Source organism: Temnothorax curvispinosus, unplaced genomic scaffold, assembly GCF_003070985.1.
Source record: "Temnothorax curvispinosus isolate PA1 unplaced genomic scaffold, ASM307098v1 QBEX01005316.1, whole genome shotgun sequence".
Taxonomy (NCBI): Eukaryota; Metazoa; Arthropoda; class Insecta; order Hymenoptera; family Formicidae; genus Temnothorax; species Temnothorax curvispinosus.
In genome coordinates, this window is record NW_020215096.1 from 15518 (window position 1) to 39902 (window position 24385).

Below are 24385 nucleotides of genomic sequence, written 5' to 3' on the forward strand. Positions count from 1 at the left end.
ACACATAATAAGTTTTTTATAGGAAACTGCATTAGCGAATTTTATGCGAAGATTATTGTATAAACTTTCGCCTTAATATATAATATACATGAATTGGATAATAATCTAAATTATCTCTAGATATGTGTGATAAATACATTCTAGATATACGTAGAATAAAGTTTCTTTGATGTATAATCTCTCTTTAACTTTTAACTCTAAACTCTTCGAGATGATGCATCAATGCTAGATTACTTGCTTGTTGCATGACAAATTAATTCAACTCACCTATTTGAATAACTGAATTAATTTAGTTATAATATTCTGCGCTATATACAACAGTAGAAAAAAATCGCACGGCACGCGAGCTGCGTAAAAAACTACATCACTAATCTGTCACATAATGCAATTGATTTCCTTGTGGATGACATTGCGCAAGGCTACCATCAGATCATCGTCGATTGAGTAATCTGTATCGAGACGACAAACCGGTATAGAATTTCGATTAGCATTTACGAATAACATTAAAATACATTATTCAATAAATGCGCGAAAACATTGCACGTTTCTCAGTATCCAGAAGTGCTAATGCTTATATTGTTAGTCAAACGCGAAAACTGTATAATCCGACGTGAATTTCGCGGAATGGAAATTTCCGCGAAATTGAAATTATAACGAAATAACCGGGCGGATTCGAGGTAGACGCGATAGACATCCGATTGAACAAACATGCGAGACGAGACTCGTAATCCATGGTAAACATTCAAGGATAGGTGTCCTGCGTTTCTTCTTAATTAAGTATGACTTAATTAACAAGTTTTAAGAAAAATTAAGTATAAAGTCATTTATGTAGAAAAGTATAGGCGATTCTGCTGTAAGTACCGTGATCAGATAAAGAGTGGTTTTTTTTTACAAGATAAATATAGAAATATATTATGGTGTAATGTATTGCGAAAACTTATAATTGTGCTTTTTTAGAAAATATTTTGTATATGATGTGGTTTATGTTATTTGCGTTTATAATCTCTTCTGCAAATTTTTCCTTCATTTTATGAGTTATAACTATTTCAAAGTTAGTGTAAAAAATGTGACGTTCCTCTATTTTCCTAATAAGTAATTAAATATATGTATAATCCATATAATATAATAAAAAATATGTATTGAAAATACGAATGTTATAAATACTTAATATTTTAAATTAAAATAAAGCTCTTCTCGAACCCAATCAAGCACATCAGATTACTTCGTATCAAACGTGGGAGATGGATGTTTATATCAATTTAAATTCTCCCGAATGATTCGTACAATCTTTAATCGTGTCGTTTCATCAGAAATTTCTATGATATTCGCTTTATTACCCCTATACTCGCTTTCGTTTATCTAATGTCGCGAAAGAAAGCGCGTCGCGTTACGCATAGGTCTTACGGATGAAAAGTAGTCAAAGTATCAAATGTAAATGGTATAGGCAGGAGCCATCGGGGCTGGTACATATCTCGATACCGTACGAGCTGCACCGAATTATAATCACGAAACAACACGTTAATAACGCTTCCCGTAGGGCGATAACGACACAGTCGCCGTTCGGCGGGGTGCATCGGCGTCGCGCACGTCCATGATCAAAGGCCCGCGTCCCGAATGGGAAATTATAATTAATTAAGGTAATTGGAAATTAGCGACCGATCTTGCCCATCCTAATGGCGCGGAGCCGCGCGCTCTACTCCGCTCTTAATTGAGTTAGCAGCCGCTTTTGAGAAGCCTCTGTATCACTGACAGCGGCCCTAATCGCATTCCTACTGGGGACCCCCGATAGAACCGGTACTAATGGCGTCGTCGTCGTCGTCGTCGCCGTCACCGTCGCCGCAGCGGGGCTTAGCAAAAGTCAATAAGATTGCCGACCGTTTTCCGCGAGATCGATCCCCCGAGAGTGAGAAGCGGGAGAGATCTCACGTGGAGATTGTGCGTGGAGATGAGATCGGGACTCTCGTCGAGAGAGAAAGAGACAGCGTTGATAACCGCGGCGGACGCTTACGTCAATTCGGAACAAAGCAAATACAAATGTGTGTCCAACGCCACACGTGGCGTACGCGAACTTGTGCGGAGGGTGCTCAGAAAGACACGAGTCTTTCCCCTCTTCTCTAATAGACCTCTCCTTTCTCAGAATTGTGAAATCGATATGCTCAGGATTATTTAGCGTTGAAAATGATGGAATCCTTTATCGAAATTGAGCACCAAACGAAATAAAAGTTTTCACGTTATTTTAAATCAATTTTAACTTGAAAAATTGTAATTTTAGATTTCTGATATAAGTAAAATGTTTAATAAAACGAAAACTGCGTTTGGTTATATATCCGCACTGGAAAATTCGTCTCTAAATGTCCCAGAAAATATCGTATTATGTGGATTTGATTTTATTAATACAACTTGTGTATCTGAGAACGTCTTTTCACGATTTTTGTGGATTTTTGAATAATATGTCGTTTATTCATTACGATTTATTATTGGTCTTGATTCGCATACGGTTATCAATATTTCAATACCATCTTTACACCTATTTAAAACATGATCATTCGCGTTCCAAGATCTCTTTGATTTTAGTCATATGCGACTTAAACACGATGATTTTTTTCATAATAATAATTTACGATCCTAAAATGGGGTGTTATAAAGTTATTAGGCATAAATAGGAATATAAAAAAATACTGTAGTTTTTTCTAAATTATCGTTCAACTAATTATACATTTTCACAGATCCACGCAATGATTCTATTGTCCCCGTACATTCCTTCCTTTTCCATGATAAGTAAAGGCACAAATTAATTACAATACAAGAAGGATAACTTGCTAATTACCGATACAATACGAGACGCTTGATAATGTATCCTGATAATGTATCCTCATTCATGTGCAATTATTAACTGATAAATCGTTTTTTTTTTATCGTCTCAAGGCTGTTATGTAAATTCGATGCGTAAATGTTGGCGTATCCGAGGTGTCGAGGCGGAATGCTCTTAACATATTTATACAAAATCTGCATACCGCAGATAATGCAATTGATAGGCATACAAGTGATATCAGTATAATAATAGAGTAATTATTGAATAATAGTGATGTTACGATTATAAAGCGAAATTTGTGCGCAATAATTGTTACGTATATCTATGTATTTACTAGCGTAACTGCTTTTTCTGTTAAAAAAAAAAGAGCTTTCTCAATCTCTGCAGGTTCCCTATTAAATAAAGCTGATTTGTTTCAAGTAAAAGAAATTCGAACGACGACCGCCGACAATTATAATAACTTTCGCACTTGCCCGCTCTCGTCTTCGTGGAAAAGTGAAGAAAAGGGTTAACAGCGCTATGAGCGCTCCGCGCGATTTACGAAGTCGCGCGCCCTGTAAATTACTACCTTCCTGTAATTATAACCAATTTGGGCACCTGCCGAGGTGCCCCCGTCGTCAGGAATCTTTCGCCGAGCGAGGTCTAAATCCCGAGGTCATTTTCCGCGAGGTAAATGCCAATTAGCCGACCGGTTAGCGCGGCATTGCTCGTCGGCTGGAGTACATTACTCGACGACGCGTAACACCCAACCCGCCCTCGAGTTGAGTTAACTGCGAAATAAGGTCCGACGATGTTAGGAGCGGCAGTTGACGAAGTTTCCCTCGCACACGAGTATCGAAGGAGCGATTTGTTTTCCGAGCCAAAAAGGCCGTTACGCAGAAGAACACGACAAAAAGAAAGGAGACGAAGAATGTCAAGGGTATACCTGTGCATGAAGTTGAAGGAAGAAACGGTAAATTTAATAGTTAAACCACTTGTATATCTTCTTGCTCCATTAATTTTGAATTTAAATCTGACTGCCGAGAGCGACACTCAACCGTAACGATGATGTTGCCTACGACGCAGATATAAGTGATTCATGATGAAATTTGTTTTTCGCATTGACGCAAATATAAGACCCATATAACTCCGGGTATTCGATGCTGGATGAGAAACAATGACACTCCGGCGCGCGGCGGGCGCAATAATAATGTTTTAATCCGTAAGCGTTCTCGACACAAATTAGTATCAATTAACTTACAATTAGTTAACGGATCAGAACCGATTTTTCGTCTCGGTTTCAGATAAAGACGAGGAGAATCGAGAATCGTTCTTCCGAGATGAAACGCAGATCGACGCAGGTGAAACCGGTCATAATTCCATCCGGAAATTTCCGTCCTCGTGTAAGTATTCTCGAGGCGCAAAAACGGGGCGTAAATAATGCCCAGGGTCCCCGCAATCGATGATGCGAAAAATTACGAAGCTCAGAAGGCGCGGGGGAGTCGCTTGCTTAGGCGTACGTGGTGTTATTCGTAACAAGCGCGAACGTGGGATGGGGTCTGTGGTAAAAGGTGAAAGGGCGGATTATTGAAATCGTATTCCTGCCATTGCGCCCCCGTTGATGACAGGGAGGAGCACTCGACTCGTGGCGAAATAATCGAAAATAAACCGCGTGGGAAATCGCGCCGCGGTTTATTTTCGCGGCCGCGCTCGCTCGAGCCGCGATATACACTTACCACCGCCGTTCTTGTAGCAGAGGTACGGGAATCGCCACACATTAGCGAGATCGACGGCGAACCCGATGACCGACAGCAAGAAATCGAGCTTCCCCGACCAGGTCTCCCTGCCGTCGCCGGCGTTGACGTCGACGCCCTTCGCGGCGTTCTTTACCACCGTCGACGACATCCTTCCGGTACCTGCAATGCAACGGCAATAAATATGTATATCTCAATAAATATATATATAGCTCGTAATTTATACTCTAAAGGTAACATTAGTTCTCATGTCTGCAAGTTAATCGTCATTTAGATGAAAATTTTACATAATGTATATTTCAGCATATGGAAAGCTGTTAATAATTTATCGTCCGGTTGACTAAGATAATCATTAAAATACTGTTATAGAAATGTTATGCATTCCGCAATGTAGGTTGCATCTTGCATCATCAATAATTCATGGTTCTTAAAGGTGTCAAAACTTATGTTCGACCTCTTATTTGACTTTTATTAAAGCCTAGATCTTTCGTCGTAACCGTATCTAATTAGAATCCGAGATTTTCTCTTAAGCCTTGTGTCCACGATGCTAGAACTGCGTCCGAGTTTCGGTTTAAGCCACGCAACTTGCAGCTCTTACAGAAAAGCAGCAGTTTTATTGGCTTAAACCGAAACTCGGACGCAGTTCTAGCATCGTGGACACAAGGCTTTATACCCTCAAAATAATGTTTTTCGCACGCCGTCATTCGTATTCGATAAATTAGAAAAAAAAAAGAAAAGAAAAATAGAAGAGAAAAAAATTGAAAACTTTCGATCCCGAGCTTAAAAAAAGGAAATAATCCATACCAATGCCAGAAAAAATATGTTATGTATTTTGCTTAAGGGCACAATAAAAAGAAAATGCGAACGGTATATTATTATTTCTTCGAGAGATTTGAAGCAGGCTTTCCTTAAAGGCAAAAGTCTCCCGTGCAAACTGATCAATGTAATCACGTAATAATCTTATGCACTCGGCTCATGAACAAGTGCATAAATCTGCATGCCTACCGCGCGCGGAATTAGGCGCAAGGTCGCGGGTGTGCGAGGAGCGAAAGGAGTCGAGCGAAAGGAAGGCGCAGCGCGCGCGAACGGAGACGCGAAGAGGAGGGATGGAGGAGAATGGATGGTGATAACGCAATGGAAAGGAAATCGGCGATTCGATATATGTGTGTGTGTGTGCATACGCGCGCGCGCATTTGTGGTTATTATATTATTTATTCGCGCACTGACACGAAACATGAACGTATGTGCGAGCGAAAGAGGGGTGGGAGAGAGGAGCGCGTCGCGTGCGCGACGGGGCGCGGCGCGGCGCGGGCGCGTGTAATTTGGCGACGACAAGTTATCGATAGCCCTTCAGGCGACAACGCTCGACGCCCCCAACGAGCCTCATTGTACCCCGTGACGGGTACCGGTCAAACAGCGTATATTTCAAAGGCGATCGCGGGCGATCCGGCCTCGAGGGGCCACTCGACGAGGGGTTTTCTGTCACGCGCACTGATCCACGCTTATCCACGCGGACCGACCCAGTTAATTGATATTCGGCGGTCGCGGAGACACCTACGGACGCGCGAAGATGGACGGCGACGAAAAATCACCCGCTCGCGCCTCCACCCTCCCCTCCGCCCTCGCCGCCGCGATGATCGCTCAAGCGGGGAGCGCACACACTTCTGCATAACGCATAATGCGTAAGCATATAAGAAAATTGATTGGTCCATATACACATATGCATAAGAAAATAGACCAATCAGTTTTCTTACGCTTACGTATATTATGCGTTAGGAAAAAGTCTGCGTTTCCCGCTTCACACTCGCTTCCGTCGCAGCTTCGGAAACCAGTTCGCCGAGGAAGGATCCATAAATTAAAACGATAAACTGAATAATGAATTTAAAATCCGATCTAATGAAATTCATTCGTGTAAATTAAATGCATTTGTAAGTAAAGCGGTTTAAGTGTATCTGAAGGAGGATATGATTTTACACTCGATTTTACACCACGTAGTTCAATGTCATTTTTTTTAACTTATACTATTCCATTTTTAGTGAATTTTTTTAAATTTGGAAATTTTGTTTGTTTCTTAATAGTATTAAATAATACTGGTAAATTCTGACAACAGTTTTCATGTAAAATTAATAATTTTATTTAAAAATTGCTTAATTGATTAATCTAGACAGAAAAAAATCTTTCGAGAATTTGATATCCTGCGAGATATCTTGATAAAAATATTTTTAAATGAAAATTATATAACAAAATTTAATTGCTCAATTTATTATATAATGTTAGGTATCTATTCTACTATTTAATCAATTATACTTTTCTTATATAAGGAAAAGTTAAATATATCACTAAAGTCTTCCTTCACCCTTTCCCCGAAGTAGGTACGATATTTCAATCGATGTCATCATCGGTTCTTAACGAATATTCCAAAACTAGTTTTAACGAGGATATAATAGCTAGAATAGAAGGAAGCGACGGAGTAGGGGTAAAGGAGTAAAAACGATATTCCGTGGAAATCGAATTTACGTCAACATATTCCTGCACAGCAGGAGCGTCGCACCTATATGTATACATATTCAGAAGCCGGTCTCTTCCCTCTTTGGCTATCTTCTCCCGAACCATTGTCCAAGAATTAAGTATAAATTAATTAGCGTAACCGCAATTGAATAGCAGAGATAGCGAACCGCAAACGGTAATATATGCCCGCGCACACGCACAGGAGGACAAATAGGAGAACCGCAATGACGCGAAACGATCGTCATCGAGACTGCACGTCTTTTTTTACATGCTTTTTTCTATCGCGTGTAAACTAGACACACCTTAATTCTTGCATTAACGCAAGAAGCCTCTCATTTTCTTCTTTGACTGATGCAGCGCGGCCTCCTTTATAGAATAGTCAGATTTTTTGTTACAAGACTTTTATTTTATTAATAATAAGTTTCGTTAACTGTAGAAAAGAATTAGAACAACTTAAGAAAATCTAATATAAAAGAAATGTCGGGGGGTTTCTATTATTTTTATATATTCCGTTTCTTTTTAAGCAATATTTTGTTGACTATTTTTTACACAAAGATATTCTTGTTTCTTCTGATTTATTAAGAAGTTAAATTATGGCAATGTTTTAAGATTAATTTATACTCTTAGCTCGTGTGGCTGATTATCACTAAATATTTTTTGCGAATAACAATTAAATCAAACAAACGTTGCGTAGCAGTCTTTCTCAGGCGGAAACAATTACGTGTAAAAAAATCAAACTCAATCTCGATAATTAAAATAATAAGTTATTTTAATCATTCGCAATGCGATGAATGTCCGCTCTACTATGTCTCAAAGAACATAAAGCGAATATTAATAGAAAAATATGTAGTAAAAACCAGTTATCAATAAATTTATATTTATTTTCGATAAATAAATATATGATATATATATTTTTAAACATATATACATAAAATCTTCACCTATTGTTAGACATTATATAATTATATATTAAAATTTATCAAATTGATTAAAAACGGGTAATTTTATATGGGAATTTTTATTATTTTTACGTTCCGAATTACTTTTGAAACTATACTATCGCAATCTATAATAGCTACCCGGTGAATAATTTCTTTCAATAGAAAAAGTGCGAAATTAGAGAAATGTTATCCATTTCTGATGTAATATTCGCCTCTTGAGAGACAGCCAGACAGCCAGAGATTTTGAGATGATATTCGCATCTTTCTGAGGTGACGCGATTTAAAGATGAATATAGGTACATTGTGTAATATTTAATTATTCACGATTAAAAAACCCGTATATGCATATAAGTGCGCGTGAATACGCAGATAAACTTCAAGTTCCAATTGTTGACACAAAATCTATTATGCATGAAACAATACGCGTAGTTATTCCTGCATCGCAATAATCTCTAATGAATATTTAGAAAATTTAGAAAATGTTAACGTATCTACGTCTTGCATAAATAAATATAAATATTTCTTTAAGGGCCAGTTGTTCCAACCTGTTGGTAAACTAACTAACGGTTAAATCATATATATGTCTTTGTTTATCTTTTACATTAGACAAAAATAGACATATAATTTAACTATTAGTTAGCTTACCAACAGGTTGGAACAACCGGCCCTAAACCAATCAAATGTATTTTTACCCAAAATATCTGTCAAATATAATGTGTGTAGTGATAAAAAATTACAAGTTAGGATTTTTCGCTGACATAACGAACAGAATAATAACAAAATTTGCCATAATTTTGACAGTTGCAAATACAAAATCTCACGCGAGTGAGATTTGTTTAATCTGAAAATCCAGTTTAACGTGTAATTCTCCTAAATTAAAATAATCATAAATTGTCTATAATGTATGATAATTAATGTATATAAGAGAGCCGCAAAATATAGCACAGCCACTGAATTTTTTCACGCTTAGTTGACCGATTTAAGGTGATATACGCGCAACCAAAGTGAATTGTGAAATAATCTATTTATATGTTAAACGCGATTACTATCAGATATTTCTACAGTCGTGTTTTCTCTTTCTTTCTGCATTTATGGGATATATTTCATAGAAGATATCTTGAATTTTATTTCAGAGAAAAATGGAAATGACAGTTTCTCTCTTCGTACCAGCTACGAGACATTTGTTACATCACGTTCTACGCGTCGAAAGAAAATTTCGTAACGAGAAAGGAAAAAAAATGTTTAATGCTAACCGTTAGATTTCTCGCGTCCAATTTTTTTCGTTACGAGAATTCACGAACCGTAGAAAAGTCTGTCGAATCGAAAGGCACGATATTCTTTGTGCCCTTCAAATAAAACACGAACTCTGCGTGGCGGCGAAAGGATTCCCCGTATCTGAAGTCACGGTGTAAAAAAAAGAAACAGAAGGAACCTACCGGACGACAGCCTTTCCTCGTCTTTCGCTCTCCTCTTCGGCGGAGGAATTCGCCGAAGGAAAACCCGAAATACCCGCGATCGGTCGATCGTGATTCGCGACGGCGGACTAACCGCTCGCGTGCCGCGTCCCGGTCTCAAATATTCAAACGACGGCTACGCGAACGTGGTAGCCTGACTGGCTGACGAATAACACATCGACAGTGGGGGAGAGGATCCGTCGGATTTGAAAGAAACTATACGACGAAATTCACAAGTGGGAGACTTTCCTGGGGCGAGGTTTCCTGAGAATTACGAACGTGACGCTAATTAGATTTCCTTTAACCGGCAATTGGATCCTTGAGATGGCACTCGATCGGCTTTGGACATCATCGTGACGTCGCGAATGACGAATGATTGTTTTTCATCTCGAGGAAAGCGTCTTCGCTGGCGGTTGTTGATTTCCTTCAATGCGTTTCGAGGAAGCGCGGGAAGCATTTTCCGAAAGGTGTAAGGATAACAGCCGGTTGTTCGGTTGTTGAGATATGACTCGAGTGATCAAGACAAAGCGTCATTGACAGTTTGGATTATTCTATTGACCTTTGAAATCTCTCTTTCCAGCCACATTAGAATAATACGCAATCAATAACGCTTGATTATGATTCTTCCGCGTATTGCAGTGTAATATAACGCGCTTCGAAATATATTTTCTATTTTATTAAAAATGTCAGCTGGTAGATGTGTTTTCCATGTTTCCCCAAGAAATGTTGTTTCGAATTGAAACAGCGCATAAAAGTCTACAAAGCGTGCTTATAAATATATATAAATATTTCAAATAGGTAATGGATATATTTTGAAATATAATTTATTTTATATGTGTATATGAGTTACTTAAAATATAAACGTACAATTTATGTAGCACACATTCTAAGATTTCTGTCATTCCGATTATTTATTAATCACAAACTCTGACGAATTTGGCGTTTATTTGTTCTTGAAATAAAACTCGTACAATTAATATTGGCACGTTTACACCCTGAATTTATGCCCGTTCTAGACTGGAGGTCCTACTCGCGGCTCATCCTAGTGAGTAAGTGTAGACGGATAAAAATCATGGATAATCAATGATTTTTATCCGTCTACACTACTCACCAGTAGTCCTAAAATTATTTCACGGCTCTAATAAAATCTAGAATCGCGATACAAAATTATATGATAAACATGAAAGGCAGTGACGACGAATCGAGGAAACATAGAATCGCGCATTTTCAAATTGTACACACGACGCTGTTTGAAAGTTCGATCACTCTTTGAGATACTCACAACAATATTGCAGCCAATTTCGTTCTTTTTTTTTCCCTTTAACCGAGAAGAATAAAATTCATTTCTAAAAGATAAAAAAAAACAATAAATAATTAAAATCGCCGAAGGCTGCAAAATTGCAAACCCGTCGTCACCGACGAACGTCGGGGGAACGACGGGCCCCGTTCCTCGGCCTCGAGTCCACTCGCGAGCGGGAGCGGGGAGAGTTTCCCGCGACGAGATCGAGTATATCGAGTTAACTAGCGTCGCGGCGCGCGAGAGAGATACCGCGGGGACGCGCGTGTACTTACCGAGCGTCGCGCCGAAGACGACTAACGAGCGGCGGCGGCGGCGGCGTCGCCGTGAATGTTACAGCTCGACGAGACCCCGCGACACTGACCGCGCGGCTCCTCGGTCCACGGCAGGACTCCCACGACGAAGACTCGCCACAGGGTCAGAAGTAGTTCGAAACTGGTATCCGTCAGACCCATGCCCGATCTAAGCGCGTCGTCGTCCTTCCTTCCTTTGCCTCTTCCAGCCTCTTCCTCCTTCCCGCCGCGCGTCCTTTCTTTGCCGCGACACCCCCCTCGGCGTTTATCCGCGCCGAATTCTAGGTTACGCCGAAGGAGTGAAGGAGCCGAAGGAGAATCTTCCTTCTTCCCGCGCGCGCGACGTTTACGCGGGAGGAGGCGAAGCGAGAAGCGATCTCGCGCGCGCTCGTGCTCGTACCCCACTCGCGGCGCTCTACTCGCGCGAATTCTCGCGCATTCCGGTCGACGGGAAGGTGACGAAAGGGGGGAGGAGGCAAGATCGCGAAAGGGCGCGTTCAGGAGGCGAATCGCGAGACGCGTTGCGAACACGCGGCGTGCATCCCCTGCCGCGAGTTTACTTCCGGCGGAAAAGCGCGCGCCGTGTGCTTGGCGAGGAATATTTCGCGTTTCGTTTCTCCCGCGAGATGAAAATCGAAACGGGCAACAAGTTGGAGCTAAGAAGAGGAAAGAAAGAAGGGAGGAGAGACACGGGGAGGATGCGGTAGTATTTCTTCCGGCACAAATAGGGGAACCTCGTCGCAAAGGGTCGAAAGAGCGAGTGGCAAATTTTAGCGCCCGTCGGGTGCGTATATACGCGCCGCGGTCACGTGGTTGGTCGCGACCGCGACCAATCACTGCCTGCGCGCGCGCGCGCGCGTTGTCGCCGGACGGGAAATACTACGCACGACATCGACTAGTCGCCTTTCCAAAAAAAGAAGGGGCATATGAAAAACATATTACTTGATATTACATTAATACATAGATATTAATAATAAAAATTCAGAGCGATGTACATACATGTACATACACATGTACATACACATGTACATTCGTGCTCTAGGCAGTTATAAAAATGTTAGGAATCCAATCGGGAATCCCAATTAGCGAATTTCGAAATGTAATATTTACTCTCGTGCGATGAAACAAACAACAACGGGTTTTCCCTACTACAACGTGAAAGTTCAAGGAAGATATTAAAGAGCACAAATGTTTTAGAGATTTGAAAATTTTTTTTCCCGAAAATCTAAAGTTTAAATTGATTAATTTGTTCAGGTTCAAGAAATTATTTTTTATTATATATCCATATAAATTATTCAGAACGACGAGAAATAACGCTTGCAACATTGTCAACCTGCAAAACATACATTATATGCATAATTGCGTTTTATAAATTATTTTCCGCGCTATAAGCAGAAAATAATCAAACTCTTATTAAAGAAAAAGAGATTGCATTCATTTTATGACGTAAAAGGAGCGAGATTTTTCAAACGACAGTTCAAAGGCATCATTTTATCAGTTATTTTATTATTAGATGTATTATAAACAGAGAGCAATCAAACTCGTGTATAAAAAACAATTCTTTTTATTTAACAAAATTAAAAAAGAAGAAGAATCCTGTTCTTTTCACGACATAAGAAGAGCGAGGTCGTCCAAACAACAGCCCAAAGAAAATCGATCGTTCTCGGACGCCGTGTGTGTCATCAGTTGAATTTGAAATTGTCGCGCCGTCCTCGCCGATTGGCCGTTCGCGCGCCAATCGCGCGCGGTCACGAACGCACGGTCGCGAACGCACTCCGTGCCGTACACACACCGCACAGTGCACACACGGCGCGACCGAACGGACCGAAGGCACAGCCGAAGGCGACCCGCGACGACGACGACGACGACGACGAGGACGACGATCGTGATGATTGGTGCGGGCCGTGCGTAAGTCGTCCGAGTCGCCCGTTAGCTGTCGAGCCGCGTCCCCGCGTCACGCAGTCGTCATCCGGCTTTTCCGTCCGTCTCGTTTTTCCTGCGGTCGACGCGGTGAGTACATCCATCTTTCGACGGGCGCTCCATTCCGTTCCCCTCTTCGACGACGATTCGTCGATCGTGTGCGTCTGGGTCGCGTCTTCCTCGCTCCCTTTTTTTTTCCCCTCTTTTCTTATCTCCCTTTTGACGTCGCGCGCGACGGCGCGGCGGTGTCGACGCGACTAGGCGACAGGTCGTGAACTCCGAAATCCCGTCGGATTTTCCGTTCGACGGCGCTTCCGCGAGTTCCGCGCCGTCTGTCGCTCGCGCGACGCCCCTTCGTGCGTCACCATACGGACGCGAGCGACGGACTTGGGTTTCTCTCTCGTCGCTCGCGAATCGCCGTCGGGAAACGTCAAGGGTGTCGCGCGCGCGCGCGCGCGGAAAAAACGGAGCGAGACGGGCCGCGCGGAAAATCGCGACGAACGACGTCCGCGCGGCCCTCTCGGCACTTATTTGTGAGATCCTTCCCCCTCTCCCCTCTCTTTCCGCTGCATGCTATCAGCAGTTAAGCCTCCGTCTGTTTACGTGGGTTTACAGCATCCGAGATGATATCTCTGTTCGTAAAACTGTCAAACTTGCGAGCATGCCAGAAAATATTTTAAATAAACGAGATGTTTATCAAAATAACCGTACAGAATCGTCAACTACAATGTTGGCAGACGTTTTGTGAATGTTTTTAGATTTTTTTAAAATACTTTAAAGTAGGGAAAGATAGCGTCAAATGTGATAGACCCACCTGTACACTCCGAGGGAGCAAAAAAAAACTTATACAGACGGAGGGTCAACTTCCGTGACCCGTGACAGCCGCGCGGTGCGCGCAGAGACGAGAAAAAATTTCGATTAAATCGCTCGCGATTCTGTAACTCGTTAATGCTGCGGTATCGTTATCGTTAGATTGTCGTTGCGCAGGTAGGCAGGTGTGCTATACGGTAAAAAAGCTGCGCAACGACAATATAACGATAACGATGCTGCATAACGAGTTGCAGAATCGCGCTACAGGCTATACACAGGCACGAGATATCATTGCGGTGGCCGCGTTGCGTAAATGAGGTTTCACTCGAAAGAATTCCGTTTATCTGATGACGCTCGAATAACCGCGGTATGAATTTCTATGTTCTCTACGCTCTTCGCGATTCGTGTCGTTGTTCGCGATTTACGACACGATTTTAAACGGAATAATTATAACGAGCGCGTTCGCAATTTAGCGATCTTCAATTGTCGCTGGGAGATCGAAGATCAGTATCGTGGATGGTTTCTTTATTACGGCTTTGACACGTGTTGCTGTAAATTAACGCTACGTATCGCAATCGGTAATTCACGTGTAAACATCGATGTTCATCTCGTTATTTATAGTACTTACATTTTCTCGATACTTCCGCAGTTCGAAACTTCCGTTTGGACATTCTCGCGAGGCAGGTCCTCCATAAACTTTCTAAACTTTTCAAACTTTTAAAACAATGAAGTTTTATACCGTTATTACAGCAATATTTTATCTAAATGTATATTTTCTAAAATTTATAATGTATCTTTTCATATTATGAATTAAAAATAATATAAAACATTAATTTATATTACTTAGACTTAATAAAATATTTATATATATCTATATTTATATTTATATATATCTATATAAATAAATAAAAATATGTATATATAATTATTATATATAGTTAATATATATAATTATAAATTCATGTCTTATTTTATTTTTAATATAATACATAGTATATAACTATATAAGACATACATATATTGGGTGCGTTCCGTTTCATGCATGAGATGAAACGCATAAGCTTATCCTTGTTTAACATTCGGTGAACAACAAGGATAAATGATGCATTATGCGCATCATGCATAAAACTATTACAATACAAATTTTAGAAAATATATGTAGGACAAAATATTGCTGTTATAGCGGCATAAAACTTCATTGTTTTGAAAGTTTAAAAATATGTATATACATCTTAAATAAATAAATATAGATATATGTCAAATAAATAAGCGTATATTCTTCCGCTGAAAACAATGCGGCACGATACTTCCGTTATTGGAAAAGATTAGGTATGTCTCGCCCAAATACGTTTCGTAAAGTGTAACACGCTCTACGGATACGCGCATGATAAACGGCCGGTAATACTCTAACGAGTCCTTGACAGCTGCACTTGGCCGATAATCTACATAACGTAAGTTCGCGACATTTATGTCACATTTGCGAGATTATTTTCAAATGTGCAGCGTGCAGCGCGCTCGTCGTATCAGCAGGCCAGATAACGAGTCAGGTACCTTCCTCCTCCTCCTCCTCCCTCGCCGTCACGCAAATGCGAGTAATTGTCCGCCTTATATACGGAATGTCCTTGAAATGAGAAATGACAGCGCATTAGTCATACATATAGTCTTATAGACAGTTGCAACTTGGTCATATTTTTTAACGCGAAAATATACCTTGTTATTTCGAATCTAAACTCGTTTTTAATCACGATGCCATGCTCCACTGTTCGGTATTGACACTGCGCGGACGCCGTGTTATTTTTCGAGCACTCACTCGGGACACCCTGGGATTTTTAAGTTCAAAGGGTTTTTGAAAGCGTTTCTGCGTTGCAAAAAATCTATAAAAATTCATGTATCATCTTTGAGGCTTCAAAGAGTGATTTCTACACTTACATAAGGCCGGAACCGTTGCAATTTTTTTTTAAGCGTTGAAACGTCAGGAGAAAACTGTAAAATACGAAAAATTGACCGCGCAGTGTTAAATTATGCAGAGAAATCAATCAACCAACGAGATTGTTACACCATTTGTTTATGTTTCATATACCTGCTTATACAATTCTCTGAAATTTTGCTTCGCGGAATATCAGATTTTTAAAGAATCGCTGAGACATACATGTTTGTTAACGAGTCTCGATTCTTCTTTCTTTTTCGCGACGTCAGTATATTGCGCTGTATATTGTTTATAAAAGTAACCATTCGTAATATCAAACAAATAAACCGTGTCGCACGTTTTGCACGAATTATCGGTGACCAAAAGGATTCTCGCGCACGACGCGACGGGGAAACGTGCGTCGCGCTCGCGCGGTGTGAGAAAGTAAACGTTGACTTGTCTAATAATCGCGATAATCGAGGCAATTTCTTCATTGTTTTGTGCAGCGGCAAGATTCTGCGAGAGGTCTTCCATCCGCCACGATGAGCGACGAAGGATTCGACCCGTGCGAGTGCATGTGGAATTACATGTCCGTGCAACATCTACTTTCTATCGTAAGTAACGCGAGAGAAAATGAGACGCGAGTTCGTCAGATCGATGTCGCGATAAACCCGCGGTCGGATAATGGGCTGCGACGAAGGATACAATACATACGCGTGTCTTTTTTTTTTCTCCGCGAGCGTTTTAGGTCTCTATGGCCGAACGATAAGCGAGGTTTCCCAATCTTGGACAGACCTGTGTAAAACGCAATGACCTCTTCTGTTTAGCTGGCAGAAATTTGTTGCGCCACGCGGTTACGTAAAAATGTTTCAATTACGTAAGTCGATCGATGCATGATACATTACACGAATCGAATACGAGGACTTCGAATTATAGAGATTCGAGTGTAAAGAGGAAAACCTCGCTTCTCTGGATCAGTTCGTTGAATATGCATTCCGTAACGAATCATTTTTATACAATCAAGGCAAATAAGAGCAAAACACCGTTGTTAAAGCGAGATATATAAGGTAACTTTAATACAAAAAGAAATGATACATATTACAAACGTTTCGGTCTTAATTTTAGATCCTCTTCGGTGCAATTTAAGATTGAGTTACGATCTTATTAAGTTATATCTTATAAAGATCGTAATTTAATCTGATATACAATCGCTACACTAGATACGTAACTTAATCATCGCTACACGGAATACGTAACTTGATCTTAATTCGTATCTTCTTTTATATTAAAGTTACTTTTAGTATATCTCGCTTTCATATATCTCGTTTTAACAACGGCGTTTTGCTCTTATTTACCTTATGTTATGAATTTGATTGTATTATATCTTGAGAGCCGTTTTTCTTATTTTTGTTTTGTTATGCAGGCTGAATGTGTCTTACCAGTTTGTCACTCTTTTTTTATTTATTTATTCGTGCTTATTATAGTATTTTGGTTGTCAAATTGCTACACTAAAGAGAATCTAAAATTAAGACCGTTTGTAATATGTATATCTTTTCTTTTGTATTAAAGTTACTTTAAGTATTTTATATATCTTGCTTTAATAACGGTGCTTTCCTCTTTTTGCCTCATATTATGAACTTGGGTGAATCTTTTTTTTTACGTTGGAAAAATACATGAAGAACGTAGCTTTTATGAGACACATAAATGTATCAATGCATCAATGTGTATGTATGTGTGTATTGTGTATATATGTAAACGCGCAACACACACACCCACACAAAAGTAAAATTAATCTTAATAACGATATATATAATTATTACGTATCTTTACATATTTATTGCACTTGTATTTATCGAAACATCTGCAGCGAATAGTTATTTGCCTCACTGCGCGTATTTTGCAAATAAAAAGTAAATTTTTCTACACAAATTGTATTACTCATCTGTTACAGTTACGACAATCACAGGATTATTGTTCGGACACCGAGTGCTTCAGCATATCGAGACGTACGTATTCATTATTTACTTACAGATACTTCTAGTTACAATAGATATATTAATTATATTAAATTATACTCCTACAGTCGATTTCACCAACCGTAGATGATTAAATTTAATTTTAGTTTAACTGGTCCGTGATTTCTTCCCAGAACTGAAAACAAACAAAAGTTTATTAATTTAAGATACACGATTTATGCGTTAGATAATACTAAATTACAATTTTAGTAGTTAATAAGAAAAAGACGAGTATTCCTTTTCTAGTTCCAGGACCGCAGACGAACGTTCGGGAATCTTCAGATTTCCTCTTCACTTGCTTAATGATTGGCTTTATGGTTCTCCTGTACGCATTTAGACCATCTTTGCGACGATCGACCAGGAACATTATCAAGAGCAGCAACGAGCCCGTAAGTGTATCGATTGTGCATTATCGATGAAAGCTTGCAAGACACATTTCAAAGACATACTTTATTTGCAGGGTTCACACGAGGATGGTCCGCCTTCGCCGCCGACGATGAATTAAATCGCAGATATCGCGTCGGTGCTCTTGTTATTCGAGGTTTTATATACCAGGATTTGTGCTAAACTTATAACAGAAATAGAAAGAGTTATGGTATATAGATACGATGTTAATAATCATATTATACGCGTTGGCGGGATTTATTAGTTTGATATTTGGAAGCGTTAACTTCCTTACATATTAGTAATCGCAATTTTACACGATATAACGCGCGCGTACGCATATCCTTTCTCTTTAAACTCTCTCTTATAATCACGTGCCTATGTATATTATTATGTGTAATATGAAGTTTTATCACAACTTTCTGAAGGATAGTAGCAAAGTTGAACAATTACATCACTAACATGAGATAATAACAGAACCCGCTTACGCGCGATAAGAAGAATGTATTGTACGCGCGAATAGAATTTAAAATCTTTACTATATAAACAATAAAAAGATTAAGTACCTGCGAATGGATAGTCATCTAATTATTTATTCGGTATTTATATTCGAGAAATGAGAATATCCAGACCTTAGAATCACGAATAATTTGTCGCATAAGGAATCTCCCACATACGATCACCGAGAATGTATAATTATCTGCTGTAAATAATATAACGATAGTGAAATAATGTATGATAATTGAGAATTTCGGAATCTTTTGTGATTGTCAAGAAACAGTATTTATATTTTTTTTGTAATTTACTAAACTAGACGGAAGTGCATCTATCTTTTTTCAGTACGATAAAATCGATATCTAAAAATTAAATTTTGTTATCTACAATGAAAAAAGAGAATATATTTATAGTTTTATAATATATATTTCGATACGCATATTATATCGTTCAAACAAAGTGGAGATATTTTGTCACATCCGACGTTTTACACGAATGAAAAGAATACAGATTTAAAGATATAATTATGTACAAATAACCACGATTATCAGCAGTATTACACGATTTTCCAGTAATATACATGGTCTATGATAAAATGTTTTATACTAACAATGTTGTTTAACGTTGTACATTCCCCATATTTTCGATAATAAAACTGATTCTCCGCATTGCATAAAATGGTTCTTTGTGTTTATTACGTCAATATAAATGTCAATACAGAAGCTTGTAAAAAAAATAACATGGGATACAATGATATGTTCATATAAAGGGATTTGCGTCCGTTATCATTCAATTTATACAACTAATTATACATATTTTTATTTTCATTACAAAATAATTTTATTTTAGATAAAAGTTACATGTAATTATCTTTGTACACTGTTGATATATTCGATATTTATCTTGGCTATTTACGTTTCATTTTACTTATCATATTTCGGAAATTCGGAAGTTTATTTCCGAACAGACAATTGTACATCAGCAAAAAATTAATAATTACGTACCTACGTGTATAAAAAATGGTGGATAATATTTACTGAAATAATCGCAAATGGCTATCATATCATATTTACTAATTAAGAGAAAATTAAGATATAAATATATCAGCAAATTTCTTGTATTAACATTATCTATACAGAATAGAAATTAATATATTTGAGCGAATGAAAATTAAGCATCAATGATTTGAAATTTGAAACTTGGTTTCCAAATCTCAGAATATTTTTGCATGTTGTATCATGATGAAATTTAATGTTTAGCGATTTGTATTTTATATATTTTTAAATCTTCTTTGTCTAATTCTTCAAAAACTATTTTCTCCTCTGTCGCATACAAATATATACGTAGATATATATTATTTTTTACAATATACATATATTGTAAAAAATAATCCTCGTATATATATATATATATGGATGTATATGTTGCAAGAATTTTATGTAATTCATTTTTTTTTTGCAAAATCCCTAGGAAATCCACAATATATCGATCTTTAGTGGAATCTCTAGAAATTTTGCATAACGAATTGCGAAATTCCCGCGACATGTACGTATATGAATATTAGTTTTATAAATCACAGTTGAATATTTCATATCTCCTCAACGTGTACAAAATATATTGCACAAGTAGAGCTTCTCTTACATCCAATTAAAGTTAATGTGCGTATGTAGAAAATAGATCTGAATTATAAGACAATACAAAAGTAAAATAAACATCACAGTTATATTTAAGAATAATAACTGTGTGATGAAAACTTTGTATCTATGTTTTTGTACTTTTGGAAGATGACAGCAATTTATATGATTTTTTTTCAGTATTATATATGTATATTTATACACATAAAATACCTTTTATATAATATATAATATAATTATATATTATATGTAATATAATACAATTAATATATATTATATAATTACACATATGTATATACATATATAGTAAATTAAATGAATCATGTCTAAATATGAATTACGCATCTAAGAATTATGTATAAAATATATGTACAATCTTGTGAGTTAAATCATTTATGAATCCATAAAAAATTATGGAAGCATTTTTTAAAACCAATAATAATTCTGTCAACAGATATTCTGTGTTTGTGTATGATACATTTCAATCTTTATATTCAAAAATTAGACATATTTCCATAAACGAGTGATATTTTAATATTGAAAATATACCAGACTAAAATGTATGTAGAAATAAAAGAGAATGTATTAAATTGAAGTTACAATATAGAAATGCTGATTCTTTTTACATCATTTTATTAACTGTAATATGTCTAAAGATCTCAGAACACGTCATACAGGCCACAATCAAAGAATAAGAAAAAGTTGAAATGCTTTCTGATCTGAAGCAGTAAATTGAAACAAAACGGATACGATATCTCCTGTTTTCATGATAAGATTTTCACATTAAGTCTGAATTTGGAGAATTTAGAGAAATAATGAAAAGAAAAGAAGAAATATCAAGGAGTAACAAGAAAATGCTGTATCTGTTCTCTAAGGAAACATATACGTTTAGAAGAAAAAAAGTCGATCATTTTTAAACACTTCCTGATAGTTTTGTTTCAAGAACGTTACTTTCAAATTTTGTGTCAAAATTTATAAAGATGACATGACACATCCGAGTAACTTGTCTGAACAGTAGTTTCAAAGAAGTCTGACAGTAAGAAAGTCTATTATCTTACAATCAATATAAAGAAAAAGAATTCTAGAGAAGCTCAAAAGGAGATGAATATAGAATTCTACTGCGTCAACCAGTGAAGCATAGTTTGTACATACTAATAATGAATCGTGATTTAGTCTGCAAACCGCGTGTTTGAGATTTTTAGATAATGTTCGTGAACACATCAATCTTATATTTACAGACATTTATAGATCCAAAAATAGCTATTTATAATAAGATATCAATGTCTTTAAAAATATTAGGTAAGAAAAAAGAAAAAAATAAATTTTTAAGTCGTGTCCTATTACTTTTTTTTAATAATCTCAACTAATGATTTCATTGATCTTTGCATATCTAAATATCCTGTACTTACAGAGGGCTATATCAATTCTTAAATAATCTATTCCTATTCGTGTAATCTTGCCATAGTGCTTCTAACTCTTTGCAAGACTCCCGACATTTGTTCATATTTACCCGTTGAATCAGGCAAATTTTCAAAGTTAATAACATTGCAAATGTCCTTGGAAAACTTTTCCGACGACGGTAGTTTATTATACGGAGATGTACTTGGCAATATCGGTGTACCTAAATGTATTGACTTGACAGAAGCTTGATTTGTATCTGAAGATTTCTGCGAAGTAAGACGAATTGGAGTAGAATTAAATTGAGGCACTTTATCGGAAATTAACGTGTTCAGTGTAGTATTAAAATCATTTTTAAGTGACGTATCGGGACAGCACTGTAAATCCGACTTTATAGAATCTTGAATTGAAGATCTTCTCGAGGTAGAAGGCGTAACTGTTATACTGGAAAATGGCGTTTCCGACACAAACAAAGAATTCGAATCGGTTTTAATTGAAACGGAATCAGAATTAGACTGCGAATTTGTCTCTTCGATTTCCATAAGTAATAGTTTTTTCCTTCTCTCTAATTCAGATAAGGATGGCGAATTTGTGAGCGATGTAGTGTCGTCCTAAAAAGAAAATGCAATTTTTAAACGATTAATTTTTTTCATGATTAAAAATATGCAGTCTTATGAAGATATACCGCAAAATCGAAGGAAGGCAATTCTTGCGATTGCGAGTCTGAATCGTCTGTTGTTTGATGTAACCATTCTGACGGTGGTGGTGGTGGTGGTAGTGGTGGCGGTGGTAGTGGTGGTAATGGTGGTACTGGTTGTACTGGTGGTACTTGCACTGAATCTTTCGGCAATGGTGATATAAAATGTCCATTAAGAGACACATTCTCCACAATATTTTCTCCTTCAATAAGATAAAAAGAAATTATGTTTTACTTTCATAAAAAGTATGAAAACCCAATAGAAACGTGTTATCAATAATATGAATTTAATGTTAACATAATACTTATTCACTTTTTATAGTAATTATCTTTTTAATAAAGTAAAATTACATTAGAAATAGTGATACTATTTATTCGTTTTAAAGTACGTGTCGATTAATAAGTATACCTTCTGTATCTTCTATATCCATATCACTGATTTCTACATTATTTACACTATTTACTGGCGGAGGTAATTTTAATTTTTTCCGTTTGTAACCATCGTCTGCTTCTTTACCTTGCAGATTCAATAACATCATCTGTTTACTGTGCATGATTTGCATCTGCGGTACCCAATACATGTGGCTATCCTGCAATCGACAGACTTTAATGTTTACGACTTCCAGTAGAAAAAAAATGCTACGAGATAAGCGAGTAAACAAGATCATTTTCATGTATCAATATCGGTTATTTCCCTATGTTACTTACGTCTGCGGTACCAGGAGGAGGTGGCACGTTGAAGCCAGGGAAGTCATATATTCTTTTTACGTCATATTGATCTTTATTTACGTTTGTAATGATCTCGCCTTCTTCTTTATTTATGTCACTTTCCGCTATTCCATCAGAATTGAAGAGCGACAAACCAGAATGTTGCAAGCGTGCTTCTTCCAACCACCCTGGAGGGTAGCCAAGTAATCTCATTCTAAGAAAAAACACGTTTTGGCACGTAGAATGAACCTCATTGGCCCATTAAATTGAAAATTATGAATTTTTCCTTCTCTTATTTTAATTTAATATTTAATTTCGTACAAACGTACTTGCGTTTGCAGCGACAAGAAGAGATCTCAAAATATTATCACATATAGACTCAAAAACAGCAAGCACGATATTGAGATTCTAAGAAATCTATTACTGACGACTAATAGAAATACATATGGAATATACCGACTTGAACAATATGAAAAAGCATTCTCCCAAATCCCAATAGATTATGTAATTATGTAATACCTATATATGTGTTTAGGTAGTTGATTGTCTTTCAGTCCAAGAGCCTTTCGTAGCTTTTGACTCAACTGACCAGGAACCATATGACTAAATCTTTGATCTTCACTCATATGATATCGGACTCCCGCACTGTATTTTGCAGCAAACTCTTTACGATTTTTATTGATATTGCTTTGATTTTTAGGCAACGAACAATCTCGCAAATTATGATTTCCCTTACAATTGAAACAATTTAATTTTGGCATTAAATCTTTTGGCGTCTCACGGTTTTCCTCAAATGTACTCTCATATTTCTAAGGTAAAACAATTATTGTTTAAAACAGCTGTGTAAAAACAGGATAACATTTACCCCTAAGCTAAAGTATATCAACAAGTATTGCGATATTCTTCAATTGGAGTAAGATATATTAACGATTATATACAAATATATACAAATATGCACAATAATAAAAAATAAATAATTAAGAAATAAATGTATAAAGAAAAGACAACGTTACCTGCCCATAAGTCGGAATATCCAAATCATTCTTTACATTCGGTCGTTTATCAATTGTAAACAGAGAATCTTGCGCATCGTCGCATTGTACACTGTCGTTCAGAGCGCTTTCATTTTCTACATCAAGCACTTCTTCATCTTTGTAATCGACTTCATCATCCCAAATTTCTAAAGTCAGATTTGATTCATTTACATCTTTCTTACAAGGGAGTTTCTTTCGCAGTAAAGCGCGCAAAAAGTCTTTTACTGGTTGCCGATATCGCCTGCAAATACACGAAATTCCCTAATCCATGAAGAATGTAGTTTAACGAATATATAATAATAATTACATTCGCACACGTTTAATATTTAACAATAAAACTACCGAT

At 37.4% G+C, this 24385-nt stretch overlaps 3 protein-coding genes across 8 annotated transcripts in view; 1 reads left to right on the forward strand and 2 right to left on the reverse strand.

The window, feature by feature from the left end:
• The window catches only part of LOC112454757 (sodium-dependent dopamine transporter), a 27258-nt gene extending 15469 nt beyond the window's left edge, over window positions 1-11789 (reverse strand). The window contains exons 1-2 of one of the 5 annotated variants that reach the window (XM_025016308.1): window positions 11021-11789; window positions 4528-4707 (exon numbers count right to left, since the gene is read on the reverse strand). In XM_025016308.1, coding sequence (XP_024872076.1) covers window positions 4528-4696 — 169 coding nt within the window. In that variant the 5' untranslated portion in view covers window positions 4697-4707; window positions 11021-11789. Of the gene's footprint in view, window positions 1-4527; window positions 4708-9430; window positions 9566-10730; window positions 10797-11020 lie in introns of those variants that run through there. The other 4 variants (XM_025016309.1, XM_025016307.1, XM_025016310.1 and 1 more) reach the window with 4 other exon arrangements.
• A 1044-nt stretch (window positions 11790-12833) lies between these two features.
• Window positions 12834-19246, forward strand: LOC112454758 (small integral membrane protein 14-like). The gene is made up of 5 exons (XM_025016312.1): window positions 12834-13048; window positions 16181-16288; window positions 17626-17680; window positions 17936-18078; window positions 18150-19246. Exons 2-5 carry the CDS (start codon window positions 16217-16219, stop codon window positions 18192-18194), a joined length of 315 nt encoding a protein of 104 aa, XP_024872080.1. The 5' UTR covers window positions 12834-13048; window positions 16181-16216; the 3' UTR covers window positions 18195-19246.
• A 1572-nt stretch (window positions 19247-20818) lies between these two features.
• Window positions 20819-24385, reverse strand: part of LOC112454760 (zinc finger CCHC domain-containing protein 8 homolog) — a 4500-nt gene continuing 933 nt past the window's right edge. The window contains exons 2-7 of one of the 2 annotated variants that reach the window (XM_025016320.1): window positions 24019-24280; window positions 23525-23814; window positions 23006-23219; window positions 22707-22887; window positions 22286-22500; window positions 20819-22211 (exon numbers count right to left, since the gene is read on the reverse strand). In XM_025016320.1, coding sequence (XP_024872088.1) covers window positions 21645-22211; window positions 22286-22500; window positions 22707-22887; window positions 23006-23219; window positions 23525-23814; window positions 24019-24280 — 1729 coding nt within the window. In that variant the 3' untranslated portion in view covers window positions 20819-21644. The remainder of the gene's footprint in view (window positions 22212-22285; window positions 22501-22706; window positions 22888-23005; window positions 23220-23524; window positions 23815-24018; window positions 24281-24385) is intronic. The other variant, XM_025016321.1, reaches the window with a different exon arrangement.